General features: G+C 38.4%; 1 protein-coding gene across 8 annotated transcripts in view; it reads right to left on the reverse strand.

The window, feature by feature from the left end:
• Nucleotides 1-3,865: 3,865 nt before the first annotated feature.
• The window catches only part of CD47 (CD47 molecule), a 42,129-nt gene continuing 34,770 nt past the window's right edge, over nt 3,866-11,224 (reverse strand). For 2 of the 8 annotated variants that reach the window (XM_083438468.1, XM_083438463.1), the window contains one exon: nt 3,866-7,550. In XM_083438468.1, the coding sequence (XP_083294594.1) occupies nt 7,543-7,550 (8 nt within the window). In that variant the 3' untranslated portion in view covers nt 3,866-7,542. Of the gene's footprint in view, nt 7,551-10,407; nt 10,449-11,074; nt 11,220-11,224 lie in introns of all 8 variants that reach the window. The other 6 variants (XM_083438464.1, XM_083438466.1, XM_083438465.1 and 3 more) reach the window with 6 other exon arrangements.

Below are 11,224 nucleotides of genomic sequence, written 5' to 3' on the forward strand. Positions count from 1 at the left end.
TGAAGAAGAGCAGCAGAATTCCAAATGGATTTGAACATTACCTGCTGAGGCACACGCGAGTTCTGATGAGGCAGGCATTTAAACTATGAACACTCTCTAATTTCTTTCATTAAGAATAAATGAAGTGTACATCTTGCAAAACATGGTTCCCAAGTCATCTCTATCGAAATGGGCTTTTTTAAAAAAACGAAATCACTTTCCTTGTTTACTCAAAAGTCTATTTGATCATTTATGTAATACCTCTAAAAATGAAACTCTATAATTTGCCCCCCGTTTTTCTAACTACAGCTAGTATCTGATTTGACCAATGCTGGGCAGGTTTGATTTTTTAAATTGTTGTCAGTATTTTGTTCCTTTTAAATATATGTGCTTGGATCAGGCTTCCTCAAACTCAGCCCTCCAGATGTTTTTGGCCTACAACTCCCATGATCCCTAGCTAGCAGGGCCAGTGGTCAGGGATGATGGGATTGTAGTCTCAAAACATCTGGAGGGCCAAGGTTGAGGAAGCCTGGCTTGGATCCTATGCTGCCCCTCTATTTACAGAAGGGGAAGTGATTTCCATCAAGTGTCTTGCCCATCACCATTCACAAGGGGCACGTGAACCCCAGCAAGAGATTTTGGGGGACATGGGACTGCAAAGGAAACGGTTAAATGGAGGCAAGAAATGGCTGTTCTCTTCACAGAAGGATATTTAGTTGTACCTTCCTATACCTGGTATAGTGCGTATGTCGTACCATTGTAAAAAACGTGCTAAGAGCCTTTCAAGGCTGAAGATGACAGAGGTTGTATTCATGTGGCAGCTTATTTAGTTTTCCTGAAGTTTCTCTCTTCATTTCTGCATTGAGTTTTCACACAACATAAAAGCCACTTGAGTAAATATATAGTGCAAGTTTAGTGCTCATTTCCTTGTTACCTGCAAGAGGATTTTTTTTTTTTCTGGAAACAAGTAACATGGAAATGAGTACTAAACTTGTGCCATATTTGGCTATATTCCCAGCAGTGGCTTTTGCATTGCACAGAAGTCAAATACAATACAGAAATTAACAGATAAAGAAACATTGGGAAAACAAAATTAATTGCATGCCAAGGCCCAGAGACCCTGTGTAATGAAATAAGCAGACCAGGCAGCAGCATATAGTGTTAAGGGGGTTCAAATACGGTACAGCTTTGTTGGTTACAGATGTGGTTTGGCGTAGGCGTTGGGTGAAGCCATTTATTTAACTGCAGCCTGTCTGTTGAGAGTCTACCTAAGGGTCAACCACATCAAGGGCAGGGAGCTATTGTGGCAAGGCCCCCTAAAGAAAGCATACAGGTATATCATTGTGCCTTATATATATTATTGTGCCTCACTTTGCCTTATAGTGCCAAAAGTGCCTAATTCTAAAAAGCCAAATGCTGTGCCTTTCTCTTAGCCTTATTGCTGTGTTAGCAGTAAACATATATGCGTTTAGCTGTGTTTGCAGTTTGTAAGGAAGACATCCATCATAGCCATGGGACGGTCATCATAACCCAATGTTCAGTGAAACAGGATGTCCAAGTTGGGTGCTTTCCACATAGGACACAGGATGACTGATAACAGGAGGGGGTTTGGGGGCTTTGTCTGCCCATCGGGGATTTTTGCTTTGCTTGCTGATAACAGTATATTACTAAAATAATGAGCAATTATATGGAAAGTAGAAGTAATCTTTATATGGACATAGGAGGATATAGGAAGGGTGGTGTCCAAGCTTATTGATTTAATTTTGCTGCAGTTTATGAATATGTAATGCCTAACGCTATCTGGAAAAAAGTATATAAGCCCAGAGCACACATGATCAGGGTCCAGTCCTTTGGAGAGAACTCCACTGGACCTATTGCTGTGTCAGCAATAAATTTCACTTTCTTTTCTCCAACTGCTGTGTCTTTGAGCACACCTTGAACATGTATCCAGGTAACCTTCGCAACACTATGACCTACATCAAATAGGGGTACCCTGCTGGAGTTCTGTGGCCCTAGCTCCCATCTGGGTGTCAAACAGAAGGAACTCCTCACAGATCCCTTTAATGGGATACCCTTAACCAAGGAGGGCAAGCAGAGGCTACAACCTGCCCTCCATCCAAGACTAAGGCTTACCCAGTGCCTAACCTCACAAAGTAGTGATGACTTCTAAGAGGTTAGCAAAAACTAAGTGGCTGGTGCCAATTTGTCAAGTGGAAAAACTCCTGCCCAGCCTTGAATATGGCAGCCCACAATGGCCATAGCAAGGTCTACCATGAAAGCAGCAGCATTTGGAAAAAGGGGTGACTTGTGGTCAGGCTAGTCAGTCACTTCCCTGAGTCTCTATGCTTTTTGAGAATTTTATCACTTTATATGGTACTGTATCAGGAGGTTTTTAACGCTTGATGTTTTATGTTTTCAGATATGCTGTAAGCCACCCAGAGTGGCTGGAGAAATAATAATAATTTATAGTTTCCTTATTAATTTGTGGGGTTTTTTGTAAACTACTTGGAAACTGTTCTGTTATTAAATGATATATAAATATATGAAATAAATAGTTTATTGGATTAACTAAGTCCAATGTATGCTTATGGTAATATAGGAAAGCTAATGCTGCATGCCTGACAGGAAAGTAAAGGCAGAAAATGTAAACATGTGAAGTGGGAATTCAGAAAATTGCAATGTAAGGCAATCAAGTTTAAAACAATAATGGAGGGAGTGGGAGAAAGAGAAACATCAGCAGAAGGTTAGAAACAGTTTGGGCTGAATTTTTATGAATAAAACACATCAAGATGTGCTTTATTATTTTGTTGCTCTTGGCAGCAAAGGATTTTTTTTTGTGTTTTTTTTTTTTAAATCTAGAATTCTAAGGAAGCTTTTGTACTACAAATGCCAAGAGGATGGAGAAGTTCAGGAAACATTCACCTGCGTTTTCTGTGTTGCTTCGGTTACAAGGTCACCTACACTTCACATACCTTATATTTTCCCTTGTAAAACATATAAATTGTTCAATCTCAAACAACATATTCTGAAGCATGAGGTAAATCAGACTCTAAAGTTTATTTAAAACTGGAATGCTAATGGTTGAGATCTGCAGCTATTAGCATCAGGCATTCTATCTTTGAAATCTCCCTTGCCTTCCCTCCTCCATTTTCCTACCAATAAATTATGCCCCGCCCAAACAGACCTTCTTCTCACTATATGAACTCCTCAAACCTTGCCTACAAAAACACCAAGATGCCCCAGGCATAATAAAATATTTGCTTTTTATGGAAGCGCTTCTGAATAATTTTTAACCTGAGAAGGGATGTGCCATAAAAGTAACTGCTAAAAGGTATGAATCTGACAAGCATCTGATCTGAAAATAATTTTTCCTTCATAGGTCTTGCTGACGTTTCTCAGGTCAAGTAATTAAAAAGTTAGCCAACTCCCCCCCCCCCATAATGCTATAACATGCCTTGAATGATTAATGTGCATTACCAACTTCAATGTCTTAAAATGCACCTCACCATGATTTACCCACAGCATAGAAGAGAGCATTTTACCTTTTGGTAAGTTATTTCCATTGTATTTACACTAGCTCCCAGAAATTTAATTATTTAAGCTTTCTTTCTTTGCATGGTCTTAAAGAAATTTCAACATTTAGTGCTAATATGCTAATTTAGAACATAGCATTGAACTCACCGGCTGAAAACTGTGTCACTGACATTTCTGTTTTAATGTTAATATATTTTCAATGAAAAAAAGGGGCAAGGTTAAGCATACTGTGAAAAACAGAATTAGTAACAATTTGCAACAAACTTTGCAGGGTTAATTTGAAAGAAAAGTAGCCTAGCAGGTCTAAAAATAATTGTTAGTAACTTAGAGAACGCAAGGAAAAAGACCCTCAAAAAATTAAAACACTTTTATTTTAATTATATAGTTGATTTACAAAGCTATGTTCAATAAATAAAAACACACTGTTATGTTTAAAAGACTGAATTTTTTCCCAAATGGTCAAACAACAAAGATTTGGCTTTATATTTATACAAAAAGAAAAAGAAAACCCCAATCACAAGTATTAAAACAGGCATAACCACTTTGGTTTCTTAAACATCGGGGGGAAATAAAGGACTAGTTTAGGAAAACTTTCTCTTCTGAATGAAATTTAAAGCACAGGACCCTCTTGTACATGTTATGACGTTCTCAAAAGGGCATAATCAGAATCAAAGTCTTTCTGTAAGATGAAGGGATATTTATTTATAGGAAAGAATTTGGCTTTACCCATTTGTGGGCTACATAAGTTGTCTTTAGTGCTTTTTCAAACAAAATCATATAGTCTTGCAAGGCAAACAGCAGGACTAGACTTCAAAGTCAAATATAGCATGGAATGAATTTGCAGAATTCTCATTTTCTGCATGCTCCAGAAATGAGATGCGTCAGCAATGAATCAACTTACTACGATGCTACGGAACACGTGGACCGATCACCAACTAATGGGATATATTGAATTTTGTTTTGCATTCAGGATGGCGGACCTCAAACACATGCACAATAGTATCTTAATTTTTAAAAAGAGAGATCCAAGATCCCAAACCTTAAGAATTAAAGCCAATGTACAAGCTTACCACCTAATCCTGCCATCTTTACATGAATATTTACGATCCTCAAATACCTACCTCAGTTAGGGGCAGACATGAGAATGTAGCCCTTTTACCCAGTTTGGTAGTTATCAGAGGATCAAACAATAGTACCCAGAAATCTAAGAATAAATTTTGGAAACAAATGCAGGAATATGAGCATTGAACAACGCTACCAGAGTAATCATAAAAAAAGAGAAGCAAAGCAAATATTCAAAATCAGAGGCAATCTATGATATTCCTGCTCCCAGGGAGCACAGCCATTTAAACAATGAGAACCAAACTGCATCAGATCCCTCTAATAAGCCCCTTTATTCAGGCAAATGTTTTGTTCGTCACCTGCTGTACTGAATGGGGCAATGAGTGGGGGGGACGGGGACTTGCCTTTAGCATCATCAGGCTTCAGCTACTCAAGAAGTCTATGCTCTCAGCCTTCATTGTGGTGGTGGTTGTTCAGGTAGTAACAATTAGCTAACTAGATTAAAATAAAACATTTTAGCTATGTAGATGTGAAACGCAGTTTTATTTGAGGGGAGAAGGCTATCAGGAGACTGAGCAAAAGTCCCACTGAACATTTTAATAAAGAGCATTTCACGAAATTGACCTGAACTTACAAAAAGGGAGACTCCACAATTTAGGGGCTCAGAACGCTATGTTTCAATACAATTAATCTTGCAGTATATTTAAAGTGGATAGATTCTTATTGGGAAGGTGCAGAAGAGCACACAATGCTTTTTTAATGCAATTTCTTGAATGGAGTCTACAACAGATTATTTTAGTGGGATGGAAACAGGAATACAGTTCCTTAAATCCTCTTCAATTAAGCGGGGATTATTGGTTTGTTTCTGTCCTTTTTTATTATGTATTTTGTGTGTTTTTATATTGTAATTATATATTGTGAACTGCCCTGAGATCTATGGATATAGGCAGTATACAAAATTTAATAAAAATAAATAATAAATCCTGTATATGTAAATAACTGAAAGACGAGATCACAGAAATCATAGTTTCAAAAAACTGCAGCTTAATTTGGAATGCTGGCAATCTATAGACCAAAAAAGAACAACTCCTGTTTCTGCGCATAAGTTTCTGGCAACTGCAGGAGATGGAAAAGAAATAGGATTTAATTAGCATAAGTGTTATGGGATGATTCTCAGCCTCATGAACATTAAAGGACTACTACATTCAGCAGTGTAGAAATTGGGATTTGTGCCACGAAAGCTGAACTCGGTCCTTAATTTTAAAGAGCATTTTAATTAAAGAATAGGAAAAAAGAGAAAGTTACTTTGACTACAATACTGATCACCAAAGCACACAAAGAATTACAGTATATACAGCAGGAATACTAACAGGAAGTGCGTGGATGGGACTTTTGTGATCATCTGAGAGAGTTGGAAACCAGGCTCTTATTTAGAAAAGACTAATGACGATCGTTTTTCAAAAATATTATAATACAAACAATATCTGTTCCTCTTGTAATGTATCCGCTCACATTCACACCACAAAGGGTATGAGCAGTGCTTAATATAAATAGTTTTCTCATTTGAATATTGTTTCTGTATTTGTCATAGAAAACATCAAAAAGGTAAGATTGGAATTAGGCTGTTTTTGCACATTGTGCCAAACTGGCTTAGTGTGAACATGACATCACGGCCACTTTACCCTCCTCTGGTCATTCTGCTGCTGGACCACATTGAGCTAAGCCATGTTTTGACCCTCCATGCCATCTAACCCAGGCTCGTGGTTTAACTCTTATCAAAACTAATGATGAGCTGCAAGTAAAGTATGTTCTTGGTTTGCAGTTTGCCCTACAGAACTAAACTTCAAGCCTGAGATGGGACAACATGCTAAGCCACACCATGTCTTAGCATGGTGCGCAATGCAGCAGCAAAACAACTAGGGAAGAGCAAGGCAGCTACCGTCTCCTCCCTGGGAGCCTGCATACCCAGGTCATTGCACTTGGCCACTGTTTTGTGTAATGTGAACCAGGTCAGTGTTTAATAGCAAGATGGAAAAAAATTGCATTGTTTATCATGCAGTACAAAGATTTGTGTAAGTGGTCCCATTGACTTATCTTCTGTGACCCTGCAATAACTTTCAATCATACCATTGCTAGCTTAAGCTTAACCTCTTCTAAATATAGGGCCGGCACTGGCCATGTTGCAGGCTACCAGGAAAAAAACCATTTGTTTCGTAATATAAATCAGCCTTCACCAACCCAGGACCCCCTCCAGATGTTTTGGAATGTGACTCCTATCAGTGACATCCAGCATGGCTGTGTGGCTGGTGCTGATGGGGAGTTGTAGTTCAACACACTTGAGGGACAACTAGGTTGGGAAAGGTCGAGCAAATACATTAGCACTGAACAGTTATATGTACAAAAAAGTTTTTTAAAAAGTAAAAAAAGAAAGAGTGAGAACTGCGGACTCATGAGCAACTCTTCTGCTTCCCTTCCTTCAACACTGCTCCCCAGTTTTGAGGCTAGGAGTGCTACTTCATGTAAGAAGTAGCTGCTGTATAGCATCACAGAAATTGGCCCAGGACAGAAAGGCGCTAATGTGCCAAACACTGTTATGTTGGAAAGTAGTCCTTTCATGAAGTCTGGTCTTTATGAAAAGTGGCAGTTCAACAGTGCAGCACTAAAGAGACACAAAACGGTGGGTAAAAAAAAAGAGAGAGAGAGAGAGTCCTTTGTATTCTTTCCCTCATCTAACCAAAAAGGAGAGAAATAAAAATAAACTCACGTGCATACACTCATTTCTCTTTTAAACATTACCACAACTCCTGTGACTATAAAGTTACCTCATAAGTCATTACAGCACTTTTCCACACATGCAAAACAACTAATTTCCTGATTTTCTTTTTCTTTGAGTAGTGCATCATCAAGGCCACGGTGTATCAACAAAAGTCTTTCTCCACTTGGTTCCATGTCCATTGCCAGATTGCTTTACTTTGCTGGGAAGGGAAAAATAAACCACAAAATTATTATCTGAAATTTGGGACACTTTAAAAACAAACAGTTAAATCTGATAAATCAAGTAAGTGCCTTCAGAACTTAAGGTAGGTTGCTTGAGATAGGAATAATAGTCATTCACTATATACATTATGAAAGATCAGCATCAATTGTTTTTTGCAGCTATTTTCAGTTCCACAAACCTATTCAAGTATGTGCAAATGTATTTGAAGTGTAAGACTGAATGCAGAAGGTCCCAAGTTCAACCCTTAGCATCTCCAGTTAAATTGCCATGTGATGCAAAACATCTTTACAGCGCACCCTGGAAAGCCAAACAAATCATGGCTTAGCATGATGTGTTTGGTCCTTCTGGCTCTGACTGCCAGTGGCTCTCCAGGGTGTCCTGTAAAGATCTAGTGTTTTCTAGCTATTCCTTTGTAGCTTGGCAAACATCTTGGGTGGGGTGGCTAAACAAACCAGAGTTAATTATGGCTTGGTGTACTCACAAGCCTTCCTTAACACAAACCAAGTTTCACAAGCCAACAATAAATCATGGCTTGAGGATGTGGTTTGCTGATACCAAATAAACAATAGTTAAGGTGGTGGGTTTGGATGGTCAAACTACAGTTTAATAAACCGTAGTTTAATTAACCATTGCTGTTATGTGCAAATGAGATGTCAGTACAAGGCAGGTTTGTATGTCCATGTGGAGAAACAGTGACATGACCAGGTTACGTGAATGAATGATGTTCTGTTATAAAAAGGGTTTGATTTGTAGATAGTTCTGAATGAGACAAAAAGATTGGCAGTTTACTTCTAAAAGAGACCTGGAGCATAAAAGGTGTTCTTCAGTTAGCGTAACAAGAAAGAGTTATGCTAACACAGTTAAACAAGGGGGTATCTATATGCCTTGCAAGACTTTCTATGATGTCAGTTGACATTGGAGACCAGCTTCTTAAGACAGGGTAGTGGAACCAAAAAGGTCAAACTGTGGCAGATCTTCAGTGGACATTCCACTTGGACTTGCTCATTCTTAGTTAAAAATCAACAAGATGTTGGGATGACAGAGCATAATTTTTGTGTAGCTGAACTGTTTTCTGACTGAAGGGAATATAAAGACAGACAAAGCACTGACGAGAGAGTATGAAGAGGACAGTCAAGTCCAGACTGAGTATTTCAGCCTAGCCTACATAAAAGGGTTGCTGTGAAGAAAAAAACAGGGAGGGGGGAACCCCTGAGCTCCTTGCAAAAAAGGTAGGATATAAATTGAATAATAATGTCCTCTTATTTTACACTTCAGGTATCCCCATCGACTCTTTAACACAGTACAAGTGGGGTTTAATGAATTTTACTTACTTTCTCATTGAATCTAGTGTTAAGAAGATGCACAAACAGTTGGAACAAACAGATTAAACACTCATGATTATCTCATTGATGAATTGCTTGAATGACTAAGACCTAATTACTTGCAAGTTCAGTTGCAGTCCTAGATTAATTAATCTCGATTCCCATGAAATCAAGATTAATACAGAAGCCACTGAACTAAATAGCAAGCCAGAGACTAATGAAGTATGTAAAACATGAACACTTATTTCCCATCCTGCTCAATTCCCTGTGGATTAATAACAAAATTAGGAAAATCAGTATTTTTAGTAAGCATTAGTCTAACAGACTGATCACATCCACTACCAATACCGTTTTGTCCGATCACATCCATCACCAATACTATTTTGCCTTTATTTATAAAGGAAGGAAAGTAATTTTTAAAAAATAAAGTGGCAATTCAAAATGTTGCAGTGTGGAGGGGTGTTCATGGTCGGGGTTCCTTACCACCGGCTAAGCAATGTTGCAAGAAACTTTTCCTCCTGACCCTGTGTGTGCCTGGCAACTTTGTCTGTAGGCCATTCGCAGCCAAGTGGAATCTGCAGCAAACCTTGCACAGTAGAAGGCCCTCATTCAGTTTTCCAGTCAGTCCTACCTTCTTTCAAGATGTTCCAATCCAATTCCTCCACTCAATGTACTTTAGCCATTTAGCATGTCTTCTCCCTTTTCAGATTCTCTCTCTCTCTCTCTCTCTCTCTCTCTCTCTCTCTCTCAAACCTTGGGACTGCTGATAACCTCCCTCTTGTGTGAGGGTGTCGTAATTTTGGCTCCACAAGCTCCACACTCAGGTAATATGTTTGCCATTAGTACATGTTCTATTTGTGAACTGCATTCTTTGCTACAAGGCTGTGAGCCTCTCAAGGGAGGCAAACAGACATCTACAAGTTTGACCCTGGCTCAGTAACCAGCCTTTATCTGTGCCCGCTGCTGACTCCTTCCCTAGTCATCCGCATTTGCCAAAGGGGCTGGGGAAGATGTAGGAGGAGAGTTGCTTCATATTGTTGTTGGCTTTGGAGAAGAAAGAAGCTCCTTTCTATCACTGTTCTCCGTTGCATTGCATTCTGGGGCTCAGCAGTTGACTGAAATTTTGGGAGGGCGATCTGTGGACTGCAAAGCCCCCTGCCTGGTTTAATAAAGGGCCAGGGCCATTTGATGCAGCAAATGGATTTATGGAGGCACAGCTGCAAAACTAAAATCTGTAAAGATGCTGGAAATAAGGAAGTTTGCCAATGGCTTTAAAGTGACTATAAACTGCCACTATTTGGGGACACCTGCGCACACCTTATTTCATAGCTAGAAAAACTGGGCCTCAGGGACTATTTTTGGTGAAATATTCAAGGATTGTGTCTTACTAGAAAAACTAATAACTAGAAATACTAATGCTTTGAAGTGTGCCTCCTGTTTCATGAAAAAGGGAAAAAATCAAAACAAAGGAAAAATCCCATAGCCCTACTGAAAAGCAAAGCTAATAAATACAGGCAAAACTTACCATCATTCTAACATCACTCCTTTCGCATCTTTGCAAAACCAAGCAAAACGTTAGTAGTTAGAGAAGCAAGGAGTAAACAGCAGTTTAGTAGAAACAGTGTTAAAATATATTGTAATTTAAGACATGCAAGAGTTCCATGTAATGGAAAAGAAATTAGAGGGTCTGATGCACAACCAGCCTTTCTCTTGATTCTACATCAGCATTCAGTGGGATTTCCCCCCATACCACTTGGCTCAAATGAGGAAATCAGAGACCAAAAGGCAAAAAACAAAAAAAACCCCAAGTTTTGCTAAGCACTATCCTAGAAACTTGTGAACCCCATGCAAAAGATAACTCATATCTACTTTTCAGAAGGAACAAATCTTTCATTAAGAAACTAATTCCTTTTGGCAAATGAATTTATAAGATCAAAGTGGTATTTATCCTAAAAAAAAAAAAGCCATCTGAACATTGAAAAGGTCCAGATAAACCAAGAATTACAGAGCCATAAATTATTTTCTAATACCCATAAGAGATCTATGAAAAACCAATAATTTAAGGTCAGGAATATTTTTTAATTATCTTGTATACATTTTTTATACAGCCCCAAAAGCTAATTTTTGGACTGGAACAAAAACCAAGTCCCTGAATATAAATCAAAATTTCAATTACTACCTACCATTAAGTGGTTCTTCGACAGCTTTCTGTAAAATATTTAAAATATATATGTGTGTATATATATAAATATAAATGTCTTCATGTCTAGCTTGGATCTCCCAAATTAAATGACTCTAATTGACATATACAATAAATAATGATTCTACA

This window comes from Podarcis tiliguerta (genome assembly GCF_965153285.1).
Source record: "Podarcis tiliguerta genome assembly, chromosome: 4".
Taxonomy (NCBI): domain Eukaryota; kingdom Metazoa; phylum Chordata; class Lepidosauria; order Squamata; family Lacertidae; genus Podarcis; species Podarcis tiliguerta.